We start from the raw sequence: 21,194 nt of genomic DNA, 5'->3' as shown, positions 1-21,194 counted from the left end.
GGAAGAGCCGGGCCGCGAGCCTGGGCGGGGCAGGCGGGTGCCGCGCGTGCGCAGAGGTGTGGTCGGGAAGGTGTTCTGAGGCTGGTGTTGGAGGCGCGGCGCCCGGGAGGTGAGGTGAGGTGAAGCCCGGCCGAGCCAGGCCAGGCAGGCCAGGCGGGCGTTCGCGGCTGTGGCTGCTCTTGTTGCCGTGGTGGCCATCGAGCACACCGGTGCTGCCTGAGGCTCGGAGTGATGAAGCCACCCCACAGCCCGGTCTTAGGCCAGGCTCTCCCCCCGCAGGCCATAACTAGTGCCCCAGGCCTTTACTTTGGAACCTTAAAGATCTTGCAAGAGTAGTTATTACTATCCCCACTTTCTTTTCTTTTCTTTTTTTAAGCTATGAAAACAATCTCAGAACGGTAGCAAATTGCCCAGGGTGACAGTCAATAAATACTAGACATTCAGAGTATTTTCCTGTATGGCAATCTACATCCCAAACCTGACTTTTTTTTTTTAATCCAGTATAGGTGGCTCTTGCTGAGGGAGTGGGTTGTGTGGAAATAAATTAGGAGGTGTTATAAATCGGTTTGGGAATTTCACTGTGGATTCTTGGAAAAATTATTTGACTTCCTGGACTCAGGTTGATTTTTTTCCCCCATATCTTTAAAATGTAACTGGATCTGAAAATTGGTACTTTACCTATTTGTTCATGAGCCCCTGTTCAGACCTGTGGTCAAACCCTGTCCCCTTGCAACGCTGCTTCCCCATACCTCTTGCACCTTCCCAGTCCAGCAAGGTCAGTTGAACCTCAGCACCATCAAAGAATAGCTTTCAGTTATTCCTTAGATAGGCCTAAAAGATTGAAACAATCTCTGACAGAACTCATTAACTCATTCAATTCCCATATGTGACAGACACTTCACCTCCAGAGCAGATGGAGAAAGTCAATACATATCAAAAGAAAGGGAGTGCTTTGAGTGGTCAGAGCAAATGGCAGTCTTTAAGTTATGAAAGAGGAGAAAAATGTTTTAAACTAATTCATTTTCATAGTGAAATTGGAGAGGACATTGCATCATGTTTTTAATTAATTAGTTCAGTTTAGTTTTACTTTTTGTTTGTTTTGTTTTTTTGTTTTGGGAGGGTAATTAGGTTTTTTTTTTTTTAGTGGAGGTACTGGGGATTGAACCCAGAACCTCGTGCATGCTAAGCACACGCTCTACCACCTAGCTATTCCCTACCCCCAATTTTTTTTTAAAGATGGAAAAATAACCTGAACAAAACTTTCTTAGGAAAAACACCATTGCCAAATTACTAAAACAGTGTCAGTGAACTGCAGATGAGATACGCCAAAAATTAAACCAGCTCAAGAAAATTCACCAGAACTTAGAGGGAAAATATAATAGATTAAAAACTGTAAGAGATAAAAGTGGAAGACATGGAGAATGGATCCAGAAAACTAAATAATCAAATATGAGCTCCAGGAGGTGATAACAGAACTAACTGAGGAGGAGCAATAATCAAACAAATAATAGAAAATTTACTAAGTTGATAGAAAATTTGAATGTAAGACTTAAATTCAACCCTCATATTTAAAAGGTTCATGAAATACCAGGTAAAAATAAATGAAAACCCAACCGTATTTAGACGTGTATCACAATGAAAGCCGAGTGTAAAGAATTAAAATATGTGCTGATATATTCAAGAAGTTAATTTTTTTAAGTGCATTGCAGAACAACATAGTATGGTTCTGAGTGCAGCAAAACTATCGCATGTATAAATTTCTATATAGAGACATCAACAAATGTGGAAGAATACATACCAAACTTTTAAAAATGATTATCTTTGTGGAAGAGAGTAGATTTAATGGTGGAGAGTGAAGGATCTCTATATTTCTGTAATGTTTTAAATTCTTAAAGTAGAGATTTGGTTACATATTACGTGAGTAACCCAAAAAACAACAAAGCAAATTTGGATAATGAGGGAGGGAGAAATTCAATTTTTAAAACAGAAATTGTACAGGACATGTTTGCTGAGCACAAGTAGTAAAATTAGAAATAAATAACCACAAATTTTAAAATTCTACCACTTGGAGTTTTTTTTTAAAACACCAATTTTAAATAACTCACAGGTCAAAAAAATAAAACTAAGATCATAGGTTCTTTAGAAATTAAGATTAATGAAACTATTGCATGACAAAACTTAGGGTATGTTATTAAAGCAGTACTCAGGAAAATGTAGCCTTAAGTACTTTTATTATTAATTTTAAAAGAAAATTAAAAAGCTAAATATTCAACATGGGTAGAAAATATAAAAGGAAAATAGAAGGAAGAAATAAAGATAAAATCAGAAAAGGGAAAAAGAACAGCACTTGATAAATTGAAGCTCTCATACTTTAGAAATAAAATAGGCATTAAAATAGACACATTTCTGGCAAAAAATTTTTTAAATTTAGAATACATCCTATCAGATAGCTCATAGGTAATGCAAACTTATCTCATGAAATCTCTGATTTTCCCCTAAAATATATTTGTTTCTTAGTCATATCTCAGTAAATTATACCACCATCTAAGTCAAAACCAGGAGCTATCCTTGACACCTCCCTCTCCCTCATGCCCCACATTCAACCAATATCAGGATATGTCTCTTCTATCTATAGTGAGCATCTGTGGAACTCATGACCTCAACATTTTCCTCTTCCTTTTCTCTTGAAAACTGCCCCTCTCACTCAAAAGTACTTTCTCCTTTTCTGTTTCCCTTTTATCTTTCTTTGCTCTATTACTCCCTTCATTTTCTCCTATTTTTCCCTCAGATGCAGAGATTTGAGGCAGTCATACTGTTTGGTTGACATTTTCATCAACGGGGCCTTTCTCATTTTATCTTTTTTTCCTTCAGTCTAATTCCCACACATGTTCCTTCCCTCCCGTTTTGGTAGCCACTCTAATGTGTTTGATATATGTCCTTGGATATATGTGTATCTTTGAATAATATGTAGTATTGTTCTATGTATGTATGTGTTTTAAATGTACATATTTGATATTGTTATAGAAATCATTGTTTCTTTTTCATGTTTCTATAAATACTTCTATCGCATAGTATTATCTTAAATGACCTCACATCCTTGGCCACTTGTCTTGGGCCAAGATGGGCCAATCAGAGCCTTTACCCAGAATTTTTTTTAACTGAAACTAAGGAAAAAAGAAAAGTGGAAATGTGGAAGCCATAAAATGTAAAACACAGGAGCTGTCAGCAGCCATGTGTCCTGCCATGTGGAACCAGCTGGTCTGCAATGAAAAAGAATGAAGTCAACATGCGGAAAGCAGCAGAGGTGAGAAACAATGAAAAAGTTCTGGAAAATCTCAAAGTCCTTGGTTCGAGTTGTTCCTGATGCTCCATATTCCTGCCCTGCCCATGGTTCAACTCTTCTTGGATTCTATGAGCCAATAAATCTCACCACCTCCATCTTGTGTCCAAGCCAGTTCAAACTGGGTTCTATCACTTGGAGCCAAAAGGCCTAACTAATTATAATCTCCAAAATGTATCTGTGTGTGTGTGCATTTTTTTTAATTGTGATAAAATACGTGTAACATGAAATATACCATCATAACCATTTTTAAGTGTACAGTTAAGTAGTGTTAAGTACATTCACATTGTTGTACAACCAATCTCCAGAACTCTTCATCTTGTAAAACTGAAACTATACCCATTAAACAACAACTTCCCATCCCCCCTCTCCTCATAGCCTCTTACAACTACCATTCTAATTTCTGTGAATTTGGTCTGGGTACCTCACATAAGTTTAACCATACATTATTTGTCTTTTGTGACTGGCTTATTTCAATTAGCTTAATATCCCCAAGATTCATCCTTATTGTAGCATGTGTGAGAGTTTCCTTTTCAAGGCCAAATAATATTTCATTTTATATATATGCCATATTTTGTTTATCCATTCATCTGTCAGTGGGTACTTGGGTTGCTTCCACCCTTGGGTATTGTGAATAATGCTATGAACATAGGCATACAAATGTCTTTGAGACCCTCATTGAATTCTTTTGGATATATACCCAGAAGTGGAATTGCTGGATCATATGGTAATTGTTTAATTTTTTGAGGAACTACAATACTGTTTTCCATGGCAGGTGCACCATTTTACATTTCTACCAACAGTGCACAAGGACTTCAGTTTTTCCACATCCTGCCAACACCTATTATTTTCTGGTTTGGGTTTTTTTTTTTAATAGTAGCCATCCTAATAGGCATAAGGTGGTATCTCATTGTGGTTTTGATTTGCATTTCTCTAATGATTAGTGATCTTTACCATCTTTTCATGTGCTTGTTGGCCATTTGTGTATCTTTTTTGGAGAAATGTCTATTCAAGTGCTTCACCCATTTTTCAGGTTTATTTTTTCCAAAATGTATCTTGAATGATTATTTTTTTCTACCTCCACTTTCACCGTCCAAGCCCCTGTTGTCTTTCAGTGAACAACTATAATACTTCATAACTAGATTCCCTGATTCCACCCTTTCCTTTTCATTCATCACAATGTAACCAGACTGGTTTTCTGAAAATATACATTACAGCATGTCACTTACCTGCTCAGAATTCTCCAATGGCATTGTTTTGCTCTTAAGAAAAAATTCATGAGTCATGGTCCCTTATGGTTTAGACTCTGCTAACTTCACTTTCTATCTCTTATCACATTTCCCATTGATCACTATCTTCAGATTCATTGGCCTTCTTTCAGTTCCTGGAAAATGCGAAGCTCTTTTTATCCTTAAAGACTTCAACACATTATTATCATTCCCTCTGCCTGAAACATTTTCCCCACTACTCTGCCCATTCATCTTATAGGTCCTAACTTAAATTTTACTTCTTAAAAAAATGAAACAAAACAAAACAAAAAACACTAATTAATTCACCAAAAAATAATCACTTCTCTGTAATCTTCACTCCCTTTATAATATCCTATCATAACACACTTCCCTAAGTTAACACATCAATATCTGTAAATACATATTTAATTGGATTATTTACTAGACACCTCTCCAATACATTGGAAGCTTTAAGAGAGTAGGGGCAAATCTATTTTTCTAATACTCTATCCCCAGACCAAACAGTATCTTGACACATAGAAGTTACTCAATATTTGTTGATTGAATGAATGACTGAATACCACAGATGAAAACACTTAGAAACACTAATACATACAAATTTATACCAATGAATTTTAAATAAGTTGGTTTTGCCAAAAAAATAAATTAGTGAAATTAATTCAGGAGGAGGTGGCAAATCCATATAAACCAGTAACTGTGAAGTCATTGAAAAAGTTACCAGAGGTATTTTATAAGGTAAAGACAAATTATTTGCAGATAGTGTGATTGTTTAGAGAGTAAACTATAAAACTGTTAGATCTAACAAGATAATCTAAAGTATCCTATTACATGACATACACAAAAATTACTAGCTTTCATATACGTCATCAGTAAGCAATTTTAAAATCTAATTTAAAAATGCCTTATCAAAACAACAAAAATAAATTGTCAATTATGGCCCCAATTCATTTGCACATTTTACAGTGGAATTTCTGGCAACCTTGTTAAAGGATTTCTAAAGTTCATTTGGAAGAATTGGTGTGTGAGAAAAAGCCAATTTTTGAAAGTTATCAGGGAAGAACATATTAATAAAATAAACAACTGGAAAAGGAATTGGCAGTGTGATTAATGGAAGAAAATACAAAATCCAGAAAAGCTCCAAGCATTAATAGAAATTTAATTTTTTCTAAATATGGCATTTCAAAGGAAAAAGATGATTCAGTCAGTAAACAGTGTGTTAAAGATTCACAAAAATGTGAATTCAAACATTCAAAAAAAGTTTAGTCACTAGTAATTAAAGAAATGTAAATCATTAGACATATTTCATTAAATTGACGTAAAAATTATACAGTAAAGGGAAGGAAAATGGACATTCCTTAGAAACTATTGTTGGTAGTGTAAATTGATACTATCTACAACTCTTCCAGGAATCAGCTTGACAGTGGGTTATCAAATGCCTCTTAATGCAAAATGCCTTTTGGTGGAATCTACCCAAAGCCTAAATGGAAATAAAGATTTTGCAACAAGGCTGTTCATTACGTCATTATTATACCAAAAAAAAAAGGGGGGGCGGAATCTAAATGTTCTACAATAGAGCTATGTAAAACTCAATTTTTGTAAAAAGAAGTTCTAGTAATAGTCATTTTAAAAGTCATAAATATATTTTGATAAGCAAAGTTTCATACAGTATAAAAATATTGTCTGAAAAAAGCAAGTTATGAAACCTATCAAGAAAGTTTTGTATGCATATGTATATGTGGGCTTGAAAAACATTAGAGTTTAGGTAGCAACTGACTTTGAAGAAGCAGATTAAATTGTTTTCCTATTGAGCATGCCTTGCTTTTGATTGTTAGTAGGGAAAAATAGAGAAACTTCATTTTTAGAAGTTTAATAATAATAAAAATAGTGAAAAATAGAAACAATGCAGTTATTGAAAATTATAATTGTAAAAACTGAGGAAACAGACAAATTGAATAGGAGTAAATAATATGTTATCTTTGGTTTGATTTTTAACTGTTGTATATGTATATTGAAAAAACAGAAGGAAACATAGAAAATGAACATAATTCTGGAGCCCCAATAATGAAGAGGTTTCCCACATTAGCACCACAGGCCCCAGGTTTTCCCTATGTTATGCTTTTTTTAAGGTTTTGGGGTTTTTTTTGGAGCAATTTAAGGTTCACAGCAAAATTTGATAGGAAGGTACATAGATTTGCCATATACCCTCAGCCCGCCCCGCACATGCATAGCTTCCCCCATTATTAAAATTCCCCACCAGAATGGTACATTTGTTGCAGTTGAACCTACATTGACACATCATTACCACCAAAGTCCACAGTTTACATTATAGTTTAGTCTTGGTGGTGTATATTGCATGGGCCTGTGTTATGCATTTTCAAAATCTTGTCATTAAACATGTTGTGTCAGGCTTGCTTTGACCCCTTTCTTATTCCTGGATTTCAGAACCATGTGTACCCAGTACTGCATCTCCTTTGCTGATGTTGAAAAAGCTCATATCAACATTCGAGATTTTATCCACCTCACACCAGTGCTAACAAGCTCCATTTTGAATCAAGTAACAGGGCGCAATCTTTTCTTCAAATGTGAACTCTTCCAGAAAACTGGATCTTTTAAGGTAATAATACCTTCTGATACTGTATCTTGTATCTTTTCAAACCCCTTTCACATATAAATTTATTTGATCTTCCTGATCACCCTATGAGGTTAATATCTTTTTATAGCTAAAGAAAGAGTTGTAGAAATTTTCCTTTGCTCAAGTTCTGGTTACATAGCATCATGGCATTGACGAGCCACTTTTACACAATCTCAAAATTTCTTATATTTGAGGTGATCATATAATTTACTGTCCAAACTGGGACATGTTTGAGCATGAAAGGGGGAACTTCTAGTGATAAAACCAAGACAACAGACATCAACCTGGACAGTGTGATCACCCTGCATATAGCCAAGTTTAAGTATTCACTTTGTATCACTTTGCTATTCATTTATACCCTACAGGTATAAAAGATCTAAACCTAGCTAAGCCCTCATAGAACAAGATCTTTTTCTACAAAATATGTTAGTGCCTTTCCTATGCATATAGATTTCTTGATTGATTTATTACTAAAATTTTCTGACTGTTAGTTGAGCTGTAAGATGCATTCAGATAAAAATCTGAAAGCTGCATTTTGCACTGTGCCTAACAGATATTAGTACATATTAAATGGTAGTTTTAAGACATTAGGAATCTACCTTTTTCCACACCCGTTAACTAAGAGCTTTTATTTTAAACAAAACGAAAGCATCTCCATTCTCTTCTGCCCTTTGCTTCTGCCATGGTTTATTCTTCATCCATCACACATCAAGCACTTGTTTTCACTAACTATACTAGATGTAGCTACAGTAGACCTTGCCCTGTATCCATATTTGCAGGGGAAGACAGGCTGGTCAACGAATAGGTTGATGAGAAGTGTCTTAAGAGAAATACAAAGTGCCATGGAAGAACAGAGAATGAAATACCTATTTTGCCTGGGAGAGCAAGGAAGTTGAACAAGGTGATGTTTGATCCAAGTTTAATAGAATGAGTACTTTTTTTTCTTTTTTTTTATGGAGGTACTGGGGATTGGACCCAGGACCTCATGCATGCTAAGCATGCACTCTACCACTGAGCTATACCCCCACCCCCATAGGATGAGTACTTTTAGCCAGATCAGGGAGAAGGGGAAAAGAACTATAGGTAGAGGTAACAGCATGTGGAGATACCGAGGTGTGAGCCAACCTGGTAGGAAGGAAACTAGAAGCAATTCAGAATGGGTACAACAGTGACAGAGGTAGTAGATGTGTTTAGAAAGGCTGCAACTTGTAAGGAATTTGTACTTGTCTTACACAAATAGGCAGTCAATGAAAAAGAGAACATTTGTTTTTAAAAGATCGCTTTCATAATCTACTGGAAATGTTAGATGAGAATGATCAGTGAAGCAGGATTAGTTGAGGTTTGATAACTCCAAGCTGAGACATGAGATCTCACCAAGGTAGTGGCAAAGAAGACGGACATGAGATATTTAGGAGATAAAATCAGTAAGATTTAGTGATGGACTGAATGTGCAGTGTTAGGAAGAGAAAAATCTAGAAAAACCTCCTGGGTTATTTTAAAAGAAACTTTTAAATCAAATGTATTAATTCATCATCCCTCTCTTCCAGATTCGTGGTGCCCTTAATGCAGTCAGATGCTTGGCTTCTGCCACTTCAGAAGAGAAGCCTAAAGCTGTTGTTACTCACAGCAGTGGAAACCATGGCCAGGCTCTCTCCTATGCTGCAAAATTGGAAGGTACTTGACTAGTTTCTCAGGGTACTGGGCAGGATCATCAGAGAGGAGTGGAAAAATATCCTTAACTTTCACTGAGATTGGTGATAGCTGTGGGAAGTAAACTTCCAAGTCCCTAACTGATTACAGGCAAACTAAACAGAAGTTTCTATCCTAAATTCTCCTGATTTGTACTCATTTAACATGTTTCTCCCTCCCAGGGATTCCTGCTTATATTGTAGTGCCTGAAACAGCTCCCAACTGTAAAAAATTGGCAATACAAGCCTATGGAGCCTCTATAGTGTACAGTGAGCCGAGTGATGAGGTAAGGAAGAGAGCATCATTCAGCACCACCTTAACAGTTTTCATTGTCAAATGAAACTTCTCTTCCTGCTTTCCTGGCTGCTGCCTCTGTCTTCCTTGTTTCCTCTTCAGCTATGAATGTGAGCATGTCCAGCCTTTTTTCTTTTTACACTCACTCCGATGATCTCATTAGTCTCATAGTTTAAAATATCACCTGCACTCTGTAACTCCAGCCCTAAACTTTGCTCTTAACCCAGACTTGTATATCCCTACCTGGACGTATTAAAAGGCATTTCAAACTTACTACATGTAAAAACCAAACTCCTGATCTTAACACTGTTCCACTTCCAGCCTTCCCTGTCTGAATAAATGGCAACTTTTATCCTTCTAGTTACCCTAAAAAAATGGAGTCATCTTTAGTAACTCTCATACACCTCATCCAAATCTTAGACCTACTTTCAAAATACTTCCATAATCTAACTACTTCTAACAGCCTCTACCATCACCGTGATTCCGACCAAAACCAGTCCTTATCTAGATTCAGTAGCCTCCTAACTGGTCTCTGCTTCCACCCTTGCCCCACTAATGTTTCCAAAAGAGCAACCAGAGCTATCCATTTAGTAAGTTAGAACTTGTCTCTTGTCAGCTCAAAATCCTCCAATGGTTTCCCATCTCATACACAATGGAAACCAACTGCAGTCATTTGTGGCCCAGATGAACTGGCTCATTACCATCTTTCCGACTTCCATCTCCTACTACTACTCTCCCCTAAACACTCCACACCAACCACACTTAGCAGTTTCTCAGAAAGGCCAAGCACTCCTACTTTGTGGTCTTTGCACTTGATATTACTCTCTCCCTGTAATATTCTGGAGATCTGCAGGACTTGTTCAAATCTCTTAAAATGTCACTTTACCAGAGGCCCTTCCTCAGCACCCTATAATGATTTTTAATCATTTTTCTCCAAAGCATTTAGGCATATTTACTTAAATTCCATGCTGCCCCACCATATTAGAACATAACTCCACTAAGTGCAGGAACTGTTTTGTTCAAATATAACCCGTGCCAAAAAAAAGAAGTCTGAAAAAATAAGTGGTCATTAAAGTGTTAACTGACTGAATCTAATGTGTTGGAAACTCTTAAGCTAAATTAATGTACTTTCAGTCCAGAGAAAATGTTACAAAAAGAATTATGGAAGAAACAGAAGGAATCATGGTACATCCTAACCAGGAGCCTGCAGTGATAGCTGGGCAAGGGACAATTGCCATGGAAGTGCTGAACCAGGTAAAAGCTTTGTTAGTTCTTGTTTAACTACTGGTAATGCTGATGCTTAGCTGTAGAACCTATTATTTTATATGTGCACATAAAGCTGGTTATTAATAGACCTATTTATACTTTATTCTTTTTACTGAAGGTTCCCTTGGTAGATGCAGTGGTGGTACCTGTCGGAGGAGGAGGAATGGTTGCTGGAATAGCAATTACAGTGAAGGTGAGAAAACAGCTACTAGAGGACTCCCCAGTTAGGGCACAGAAGAGTTCATTTTATTTATTTTTACTTTTTTTTAATTGAAGTATAGTCAGTTTACAATGTTGTGTCAATTTCTGGTGTACAGCACAATGTGTCAGTCATACGTATATATTCATTCTCATATTCGTTTTCACCATAAGCTACAAGATATCAAATATAGTTCCCTGTGCTATACAGTATAAACTTACTTATCTATTTTATACATAGTTTATTTTACATCATAGTACATTGTGAATACGTGCTTAACATTCCCCCTAATTGCCATTCCTTCCCATCATCCCTTGGCATTTGAGATGCAAGGCCCTTTTCTGCCTCACTACCCTTTTCTTAGTGACGTGACAACTATACAGCACAAAAGCAGTTACAATCAGTGGCACCCTTACAGTCCCTTCCTTGAATTCCATCTCACCAACCACTGTCCAAGTCAGGGGCTACTCTTTTCGTTACCAGCAGACCCAGCTGTGATCTAGGCAACTGAAGGCCAGTACATGGGTTAAAAGAAAGGTTCTTTCTTAGTTGGGCAGAAATGTGTTAACTGTACTGCCTATTTTACTGCAAGCATGCAGGCAAAATGCTGTAACTAGCTGTAAAATATCTACTATTCTTGTTCCTAGGCTCTAAGACCTAATGTGAAGGTATATGCTGCTGAACCCTTGAATGCAGATGACTGCTACCAGTCCAAACTGAAAAGGGAGTTGACCCCCAATCCCTATCCTCCAGAAACCATAGCAGATGGTGTCAAATCGAGCATTGGCTCAAACACCTGGCCTATTATAAAGGACCTCGTGGATGACGTCTTCACCGTTACGGAGGATGAAATTAAGGTGAGGCTCCAAGAGGAAAGGAAATAATAAAAGAGTGGAGTAACTTCTTAGGCAAAAAATCCTCCTGTAGTTAAGCAGCATCTCTACCCACTGGGGACCTGACTAGGTGATTTCATAACATATGGGAGGGTTACCCTAGACATATCAAGACAGTAGAAACAGAGTTCAAATGAAAAATAAGCCCCATCCTTCACTGGCAAGCATAAACACAGAGCAACAGGAAAATTCAGATTGGGCATATATCCCCATCTTGCCTTTAACTGTAAAGGCCAACCAACTAGGCTCTTTCCTCATCTCCCATTTCACTAATTCTTACTCCATTCTATACCAACAGTATGCAACCCAGCTGGTGTGGGAGAGGATGAAATTGCTTATTGAACCTACAGCTGGTGTTGGAGTGGCTGCTGTGCTGTCTCAGCGTTTTCAAACAGTTTCCCCAGAAGTAAAGAATATTTGTATTGTGCTCAGTGGTGGAAACGTAGATTTAACCTCCCTAACTTGGGTGAAGCAGGCTGACAGGCCAGTTCCTTATCAATTTGTTTCTGTTTAATTTGTGCAAAAGGAAGAGAAGGGATTCAGTGTCTAGATACTTGAAATTTTTCTTTCCTGGTCAACATCAACTTCCCATCTTCCCCTTTTACACAGCTTTCAAAATCGTAATAGAGAATGGATATTTCAATAAGATTTTAATAGTTTTTTTGGACTGAGTAGCAACAGAAAAAAATCCATACTTAACTAAGACAACTTGTCAAGGCCAAGAAAAGCCTTCTGTAAAAAGGAGCAGGAGACCTCTAGGCCAAAGTAGAAAACAGACTGCCCAATTGCAGCCTACAGGCTCTCATCCCTAAAGTGCTAACTACTAGCAATGAGACTGAATCCATTATTCCATGTCTACTTCAGGCACTGTTGAAGAAATCTCATCTTTCACCCAAGGTACCGGTTCTGGTACATATGGATCATAAGTCCATTTGGGGAAAACTCGTTTATAGAGGTTCATCAGTACTGTGTCCTGAGATTTTAACTTTCCATCAAAAGTGCACTTCATGTGGCCATGAGTACCTAGAAAGAAAATAGAACAAGTTGGTCAAATTAAAATAGAAAATTTTAAAGGCAGTGGTCTTCTAACCCAAGTAGTTATTTAGTAGCATTGGGGAAATCTAGACAAGGTCTCAAATCCCAATTCTCTTACCTAAAGGCTCCTTTATGTGTCCCCTGCGGCCCCACTTTGTTCTCAATTCCACCGGTTTAAACCACAGCACATCCTCTTAGAATGAAACACACAGAGGACCAAGATGAAACACTTACCCACAAGATATAAACCCAAACCTTTCTTCACCCCACAAAGGCAATCGGATCCCATCCTTCACACCTACCTCTGTTGAAGAACATGTAACGCACTACTGCCATCTTAGTAAAAATTTTGAAAGGATGGCCACTCAGAACAACTCTCTTGATAACCATTCTGTCTGGGTCCACTGACAATAGATGGCCTGTGGCAATGAGGCTGTGCATTCCTAAGGGGGAAAGGCAGAGAAGCAGGAGTCTATAGGTCAAAGCCTTCATTTATTGTCCAGTCTATTTAAAGACCTATGCAAGATTTTAGGGAAACCTGAAAGTAGGAATATACTATGTTGCCCTCCTGGGTCCATGGCAAAGATCACTAAATGATATTCGAGCTGAACTTGTCCCCAGGACCTACCCTAAATGTAGCACTCTGAGCACCCTCTAACAATTAGCTAAGGTTTGCAAGCAAGATAAAACCCCATTTGTCATCCCTGCCTTAAAACCACTGTGAGGCTAAGATTGAGATATTTTGAAAACCATCATTACCTTTTTTTGTACCGTTTGGTTCTCAAACTCAATACAGAAACAGTTAAACTTATTAAGGACCTGCAGTCCTGTTCACTTCTGTGAACTCAACTTACCATTGCTGTTCTGTTTGAAAAGCAGCACAGATGCAGGAGGAAAAGTGATTGGGGCATAGACTGTCACCACAAGGGCCATGTCAGCAGTAAGGAATCTCTGAAATTTATGTTTATCCGCTGCCATAATAAAGGTTAAAAAAGAAAAACCAAAAAATATTTTGAGAAACCATAGGCAATCCAGAGGCCTCTCAGAAGCTGTACCACTACAACTCTTAAACCTAATGCAACTAGTAGTGTTTCTCCAAATATTTTATGGCCTCAATACAACTGAAAGATACAACCCAAATGTATCAGAGTGATTTTTCAACTGGAGGCAAAATCTTAGAGCCTGAACCATATTTGGGGTTTGAAAAAGTTCTCCAGGTGGTTCTGATACCCATCACCCATACTTCATTTGAAAATCAGTGCTTTCCAGAAAAGCACTGCACTAAATCAACAGCTCTTAGTCTTGAGCAAACATTTTCTATAAAGGATCTGCTAGTAAATATTTTAGGCTTTGTGGCCAGTCTCTGTCTCAACTACTCAACTCTGTCACTAGCATAAAAACAGTCACAGACAATACATTTTTTAAAAATTCAATTAAAAAGCACAACTGTGTTCTAATAAAACTATTTAACAAAGGAAGCAGTGGGACAGATTTGGCCCAAGGCTGTACTTTACCAACCTCTGACCTTGAAAACTGTCTAGATCTTGTCTTTGCCTCTCCCCTTTTGAAGTTATAGAAAAATAAAATATTTTAAGAGAAAGAGAAATGAATCCCTCATTTAGACACCATGGCTGGTGAGAACAGAAATTATCCAGGGCACCCATTTATCACCTTCCTTTGGCCACTGCTGAGAACTGAGTGTGTAGGTAATGTTCAGAAGCCCCTGAGTTACTGCAAAACATCTCTCTCCTAATGTGTAAGAGTATAATCATTTTTATCATAAAACTGCCCCTGGTCTCCACTTTCCAAACTCTTATCCAGTCCCAACATCCCAGAAGCTACATACCTCTGCTTTACCCAAATGTGGGTCAGCCCTAGCTTTCACCCTCACTGCCACTGGCACATCGGATGCTAAGGGTTCTAGGACACACCATTGTTATAAAGCTGCCAACTCCTATTCAAAATCTACTCTGCAACAAATACTCATGGCAGAGAAGCCTCAGCACCACATAGAGGTTGCATCACTGGGATGCTTCAGACAGGTTCAGACATATTGAATGGAAACATCATTGGCTCCTAAACCAGAGTACTGAAAATACCTCTAACCCAAAGACCTAGAATTGGAAGTGGTGCATTCTGCACCCCTCAAAGTCACAGTCCCCTAAATGACAGTAAGATGGTACTTACCTGCAGTGTGCTGAGAGAGTAAAGGTGACGCTCGGAAGCGCCTGAATCCACAGTGGAATATCAGCTCCTCTTTGGCTTTCACAGGTTCAGTGTTGCCGGGGTGCCGGCTCACCACCATATTCAGTACTGACATCTGGGGACCAAGCAGAAAAACAGAACTTCATATCTAGGAACAGAATAGCCTAACCTGGAAGAAGGCAAACCAAGCTGGCAGATTAGATTCACTTTATGACAAAACTAATTTATGGTCGAGTATAAGTGACAAGACACAGATTCATCTTTTACCTTCACAAACAACTGGCATTTGAATTGAAAACAGGCTGGTTTTTAGAGCTTTCACACACCTGCTACACTAGCTGACCTTCCCACGTCTAACATGGAAGAGCTCAACAGCTGCCACAAAGTCAGAGCCTGCAAGTCACTCACCTCATGCCTGGAAACCACTCATTCAACAACCTTCTTGCCTCAACCCCTACTCACACTGGCCAAAGGCCAAAGCTCTCACATACACCCCAACCTACATGACTGCTGGCCACCAAGAGAAAAAAGATCTACACCTTGGCATAAACCCTCTTTATTTTCATGGCTGCCAACCTTTGGTTAAAATCTGACCTGACAAACATATTTATCTCACAGAAGTCTCAGAACCACACAGAGATTGCATCACTGAGATGCATCAGACAGGTTCAGACATGTTGGGTAAAACCATCATTGACTTCTCTGTCATCCTCTCTGACTCCTTACCAAAAAGGCAGACTTTTCACATCCCAATGAGCAAATCGTCAGTCACTTAAAACTTTAGACTGCTAGACAAAAGTGGTTGGAAAGTGTCACAACTCCGCATTTCCCACAAGACACTCATTCACCTTCTGTTCATGAGGTAGTAAACAAAATGCAATCAAGGGTGCTCCTCGCTTGAAGTGCTCAACAACTGAGACAGGGACTTCAGACACGTGAAGTGAGACATACCAGCCAACCTGCCAGAAGAAAGGAGAAAACAATTATGTACGTACCCTTTAGGTCTTAATAGCAATGAAGAATTTCACCACATATGTTAAAAGTATCAGACTACCATAAAGCCAATCCTCACCCTTCAAAATTGCCCTTCACAGATGCCTCAACTACCCAGATTAAGCTTTTCCAGTTAACATCTCTGATAGCTCCTTGTTCCCAGTATCACCCTTATCAGTGATTCAGTGGCTCTTCTAATTCAGCTATGGGCAGCACAAAACAAAGTAAGGTAACTCATGCCAACAGAAGTAGTAAAGGAAGGGGCACCTTGGCAAACAAAAGCAAATTACAGGGATGGACAAAGGAAGGCCAGATACCTCAGCTCCTTCAACTTCTTTTTCTTCAATCTCTTTAAAGATGCGTCTCCTAGTATTAATAAAGTTCTGGAACTGAAAGATCCGAGCATAATCTTGAGGAAGGTTTTCCTTAGGATCCCATGGAGATGTCCGGAAGCTCTTGAGGCCTCTGTATTTCTGAAATCTAGAAAATAGGAGATTTTAAAGAAATTAATAGTCAAATGTATATGGTGCTACTTAACCCTTTCACTCAACTCACTTGTAAAATGGCTAAGGCTTTAGCTTAAAAGAACTATCACTATCTCTCAAAATAACCTAACAACCAAAGTCAGGACCATACTCCAAGAAACAGCTTGGTAACAAGTATTCCAGAAGGCTACCCCAGCTTCTTACTGACAAAGGATAAGTACCTACAGTGGCTCCCTGGTGCCTATCAGGGAGTGGCTCTTTAGCCTAACCTAACCTAGGGTCCTCGATGAAAGCCTTGCCTCTCTAACATCCAACATAAACTCTCAGGCTTTAGTCAGACTCATCTTTAAAGCAGACACGATCATCTACATCTTTATTCTTTTATTCTTGCTGTTCTACCCAAATCTCCAAATGTTATATACTGTAATTCGTATTAGCTCCAAAGGAAGCATTTGCTAATTAACCACAGTATTTCTCCCTCATTAAAGTACTGTAACATTATTAGTCTGTACTACACAGTCTAGAATGTGAATGTCTGTCTTACCTTCCCAAATACAATGTTAGCCCTTCAGGAGCAAAGACAATGTGTTTTTCTTCTTTTACATCACACTGACATAGTTCTGAGCCACATAAATTTTAAATAAAAATGTATTGACTGATTTTAGACTTGTTGACTAACCGAATTCTAGCAGCCACATCACGGGGGGTATCTACTTCATCTGGAAACATCTCTTCCAGTCTTTCTTGTTTATATTTCTCCAACATTTTTTCTTCAGCCTCTTCATCCACTTTCTCATCATACAGATCATCACACACAGACTCTCCTGTAGTCATAGTTTCACATTCCTCCTCTTCTTCCTTTTCACTACCCTCATCCTGTAGAATGAAAGATTATAATTTCAGAGAAAACCCACGTCTCTAAAGGCCATTAAGCTAAAAATAAAATAATTTTACTAGATACCCAGTCCAAATCAATATCAATTCTAATAGAGACTAAGTTATAAAACAAAGTCTTCATTCTCGGCAACTAAAAAGTCATTTCTAAAAAACTGACCACACATACCCCTTAAGGTCAAGAACGCACCCTGCCTTGCATTTGGGGCTGTACCCAGAAGTTACCCAAGAGTCCATTTCCTTACCTGAGATTCCTCTTCCATAAAATCCTCATGTTCTACATCATCATATTCATTGCCTTCCCCACCACTTTCACCATCCTCATCCAAAATCCATTCAGCTTGATAACTAGATGTTCCTTTGGGAACCTTCTTTACCACCTTGGAACTTTCCTTCAATAAGTCTGTAAAAGCCCAGATGAATAAAGTAAATCATATACCTCCTTCCCACTAATACTGTGGATGTTCTTACATAGGAAAGATACTGGATATTTCTACCAACACCAGGAACTATGTCAGGCACTATGAGTAGAGCAGACTACTTCCAAATTTAATTCAGCTGCCTCAGAACCAGCAATACTTACACAGCTAAATAAGTCTTATAATGAATCAGAAGTTATTTATCTGTTTATCAGAAAACAGTAACATAATTTTGAGAAATGGAGCAAAGCTGTGTCCACTGTTTGCTTAGTGCAAACATACAGCCTTTGGAGGTGAGAGAAGACAGACCTCCAAATACTTCCTCATCCCATGCTACCCTATAGGGTCCTCACTGTGAGCAGCTAGACAAAACCCACAATTCTAGGCCAGATGAATTTCAAGTTTGCCAATACCAACCATGTGCCTCACTCAGCTCCTCCTCCGTGGGCCAGGTCTGCTCCCCCTCCATTGGATCTGGGATAACCTCTGTTTGCAAAGATTCTTGTCTATCAGGGTCTGCCTTCATTAGGACCTTAAGGTCTTCCTCCATATCAGCTACAGCATCTGTAGCACAAATCTGAAAACCAAAATAGTTGATAGTCAATCAAGTATTAGCCAAAAATCTACCAAATCTAACATAATCAGAAAGACCCAGAAATAACATAGTCCTCAAACAGAAGAATGAAACAGAAAGCCAAAACTTGTCAAAATCTTTCAAATGGTTCTATTTCCTAGCATTTTAAGCCTGTACCTCTGCTTGGCTGTTGAGGCCTTTCATAATCTGGTCCCATGCCTACCTATTTATTACAACCTTACTCCCATCAAGCTGATTTCGTCAGAGTTCAAAGAAACCCTTTGACCCATCTGTGCCTAGGCTCATGTTGTCTCTATTTGCTAGGATAGTCTTTCATCTCTTTTCAACTCATAAATCACATTCATCCTTCTCAATACCTGCCTCGAGTCTGCTATTTTCTGTGAAGCTTGCTATTCTACTCTCTCAACTTCCACTGCAGGTGTGTACCTCAACCACACTTTCTTGATCTTTATTTAACAGTTATTTCCCATTTTTTCTGACCTAATTAAGCTAAGGAAAGACACTATAGCCTATGTGTCCTCTATAATCTCAGCTGTGCTTGCTTCGGTAGCATATATACCATAAACTCAGAGCCAACTGCTATGCAAGGAACCTAAAAAGTGCTCGATAGGTACATGATATATCAACTTATTTGGAGTTGACTATTGCTTTATTTCAAACTAGAGTTACCTCCAGGGACTAGTGTAATTGTCCAGGTGTGCAAACAGACTAACTTCTCTGAAGTTAGTTCCCATCCTATGCCATCTTACACATGAATCTATAATGCATGGTCTTTAAGAATACATACAAATCTTACCTCCATTGCCATGCCTGGGTCCTTTTGGGATTTGATCACTCTAGGATTTAAAGGGAAAGGGTCCACAGGGGCATCTATCTGTTTCATCTGGAAATCACCATGTCCAATGATATGCAGCAAACTATTTACATTCAGAGCCTGCCCACGAACATAGCCTGAGATTTTCAAGGTGCCCACCAAGTTATTCTCTTCACTAGGCAAAAAGTCAGCAGTGTGAGCAAACAGGTAGGCCCGCCGATCTCGAAAGGCAAGATGCCTTTGTTTCTGGTTAGCCAACTGCCTGAGCAGCATCGCTGCCTCTTGTTGAGTGTCTAATAGGAGGAGTTTGTCATCAGGAAAGCGTTTCTCCACTGCTTTACTTAGCTTCTTTCTGGCATCTATTTGCTTCTTCGGTGGGAGCCCGGAAACCCCCTGGACAGCTAATGCTGTAAACAAGAGAGAAAAGTCTTCATGACTTGTTGCTTCAATCTATTAAAATCCCCTCTGCAGTTCACAAATGAGCTAACAGTTCAGTTGTGAGCCCAGAGATTACTGGGAAACCCAACACTCAGTTACCCTAAAGAAATTTCATAGTAAAACCAAACTTCACATTCTTCTTTCTTTGGGGAAAGAGCAGTCCAGAAATAAAAAAGTACCCTGACAGGTAACTTGTAAATAATGGACCAAGTTTAGGCCATACAGCTATAATCCACGATCAGGTGAATATAACCCCAGTTGTATCAAGTGTCAGGTATAGTGTTCGGCAAGTTATAAGTGCACAATAAATGCTAATTAACTTTCTTCCTTGGTCTCCAATACTCCCAATTCACTTACTATAGGTGGGAAGGCCCTGAGCAAAGAGGCAGGAAAGGCAGTAATCTCCAGTGCTATCCCAGCCTTCTAGTGGATCAAGGAGGAACAGGATAGTATCAGCCACTTTAGCCATGTCTAACACAGTGTGCAGATCCCCTGGAAATAGAAGACAAAGTCAGCAAGAAGAGGTGGTTGACACTGGCATATTATACTAAAAAAATATTATCACTAATACTCAAAACACAATGATAGAAAGTACTGTTGTATACTCTAACCTGGCCTTGCAGCTGTGAAAAACCACCGATGTTTCAAGTGGGGGCATAACAGCATAAAGCTATGGGTGCTTCCCCATTCATTCAAATGTACTGTTCCAGTGTCCCTATCCTGAAGCAGCCGAAAGGCCTCTGGCAGGGAAATCCTGTTGTGCAGGGGCACCACCAGTACCTGGTGAGGAGGGCCATCCTTGCTGCCCAGCTGTCTCTTCTCTGCCAAAACCTGAGGGCAGAAAGGATCAGAGAACATCTCAGTGTTTCAGTACTCTGTTCCAGTATTGCATTTCCAGCAGTATGGATGCCACCTCCACCCTCCAACCAGCATCTCTCCTGTAAAAGGTGTCCTGTATGCCAAGGGAGGAGGCAGGAGCTACAAGCCAAAACAAAGAATGCTCTAGCATGAGTCTGGGCTTGCACGCCTGACATGTGCTTTAGGGTTACTCTCCATCCCCGGTCCCTTCCCAGGGTCAGTTTCTAATTCAAGGCATTACCCGCCTAGAACGGTCGTGAAGCCACACCATCCCCCAATCCCCGTTTCTCTCACCGCCTCCTTCTTCTGCTTTCTGAGCTGGCTGGCGCGATGCCTCTGGTCTACTCTGCTGAGATCTTTTCTCACCTTCTTGCTTAGGGTTTTCAGTGCTAGACGGCCTGGAAAGAGATTAGGAACGACTCTTGCACAGGGCACTAGTAGACGATCAAGATAGGGGACCCCTCTCCGCCCTCCTTAGAGACTTTGAGCGGGGTCCAGGCCCGAGGTAGGAGCTCATTCTGGGAATGGAGAAAAGCAGTTAATATGGACTAAACAGCCCCTCTTCCTCCAACCCTATCTTCTCACCCTTGCCATCCCGCTGCGCAGATCCCCGACCCCGATGCCGCCCGCCTTTATGAGCTTTATTCTGCTGCTTGAGCGGGCCGGAGCGATGGGCCGCCATGCTACTGCTCACGTGTACGAAGTCCGCACTACTTCCGGGCCGGACCGAGGGCTTCCGGTCCCCTCCTTGGGGGCGTGTCCTCCCCTGGCGGGGCGGGGCTTCTCGCGTCTTCTCGCGATGGTCTTTCCCGCTAGTCTCTGAGAGCTCGGCTCCCGTGTATCCAAAGAAAATCTCTGCGTTAACTTCTCCCACGCGGCGGTCTGCGGTTAGGGG

General features: G+C 39.5%; 2 protein-coding genes and 2 non-coding genes across 6 annotated transcripts; 1 reads left to right on the top strand and 3 right to left on the bottom strand.

Moving 5' to 3' along the window:
- SRR (serine racemase) lies at positions 1-12,120 on the top strand. Of its 2 annotated transcripts, none has more exons than XM_031468547.2 (9): positions 1-109; positions 3,170-3,304; positions 7,033-7,204; positions 8,770-8,896; positions 9,094-9,197; positions 10,340-10,459; positions 10,590-10,664; positions 11,318-11,527; positions 11,862-12,120. In XM_031468547.2, exons 2-9 carry the CDS (start codon positions 3,276-3,278, stop codon positions 12,075-12,077), a joined length of 1,053 nt encoding a protein of 350 aa, XP_031324407.1. In that variant the 5' UTR covers positions 1-109; positions 3,170-3,275; the 3' UTR covers positions 12,078-12,120. The 2 variants fall into 2 exon arrangements, with proteins under 2 accessions (XP_031324407.1, XP_010984704.1); XM_010986402.3 differs by having other exon boundaries at positions 1-114.
- On the bottom strand, positions 10,696-21,039 carry TSR1 (TSR1 ribosome maturation factor). 2 transcript variants are annotated; one of them, XM_010986401.3, is made up of 15 exons: positions 20,885-21,039; positions 20,594-20,697; positions 20,053-20,272; positions 19,799-19,933; positions 18,986-19,410; positions 18,012-18,171; positions 17,421-17,578; positions 16,961-17,157; positions 16,114-16,276; positions 15,652-15,762; positions 14,786-14,918; positions 13,453-13,569; positions 12,901-13,041; positions 12,717-12,791; positions 10,696-12,586 (listed from the first exon to the last, which is right to left on the bottom strand). In XM_010986401.3, the coding sequence occupies exons 1-15, from the start codon at positions 20,979-20,981 to the stop codon at positions 12,408-12,410; spliced, it is 2,415 nt and encodes an 804-aa protein (XP_010984703.1). In that variant the 5' UTR covers positions 20,982-21,039; the 3' UTR covers positions 10,696-12,407. The 2 variants fall into 2 exon arrangements, with proteins under 2 accessions (XP_010984703.1, XP_010984702.1); XM_010986400.2 differs by having other exon boundaries at positions 20,222-20,272; positions 20,885-20,984.
- LOC116158013 (small nucleolar RNA SNORD91 family) lies at positions 14,585-14,679 on the bottom strand. Its single transcript, XR_004142243.1, has one exon. It is a non-coding gene; the product is annotated as a small nucleolar RNA SNORD91 family (small nucleolar RNA).
- LOC116158014 (small nucleolar RNA SNORD91 family) lies at positions 15,414-15,508 on the bottom strand. The gene has a single exon (XR_004142244.1). It is a non-coding gene; the product is annotated as a small nucleolar RNA SNORD91 family (small nucleolar RNA).
- Positions 21,040-21,194: the final 155 nt, after the last annotated feature.

Source organism: Camelus dromedarius, chromosome 16 (genome assembly GCF_036321535.1).
Source record: "Camelus dromedarius isolate mCamDro1 chromosome 16, mCamDro1.pat, whole genome shotgun sequence".
NCBI classification, from domain to species: Eukaryota; Metazoa; Chordata; class Mammalia; order Artiodactyla; family Camelidae; genus Camelus; species Camelus dromedarius.
Note: the sequence above shows the minus strand (reverse complement) of the source record. Positions and strands in the feature narration are given on the sequence as shown.

Coding starts and splice junctions, on each gene's coding strand:
- SRR (XM_031468547.2), top strand. CDS start 3,276: ATGAAGTCAACATGCGGAAAGCAGCAGAG. Junction 7,205..8,769: donor AGAAAACTGGATCTTTTAAG/GTAATAATACCT, acceptor CCTCTCTTCCAG/ATTCGTGGTGCCCTTAATGC. Junction 9,198..10,339: donor ACAGTGAGCCGAGTGATGAG/GTAAGGAAGAGA, acceptor ATGTACTTTCAG/TCCAGAGAAAATGTTACAAA.
- TSR1 (XM_010986401.3), bottom strand. CDS start 20,981: ATGGCGGCCCATCGCTCCGGCCCGCTCAAGCAGCAGAATAAAGCTCAT. Junction 20,698..20,884: donor TGCGCAGCGGGATGGCAAGG/GTGAGAAGATAG, acceptor ATCTCTTTCCAG/GCCGTCTAGCACTGAAAACC. Junction 14,919..15,651: donor TACTACCTCATGAACAGAAG/GTGAATGAGTGT, acceptor CTTGGTCCCCAG/ATGTCAGTACTGAATATGGT.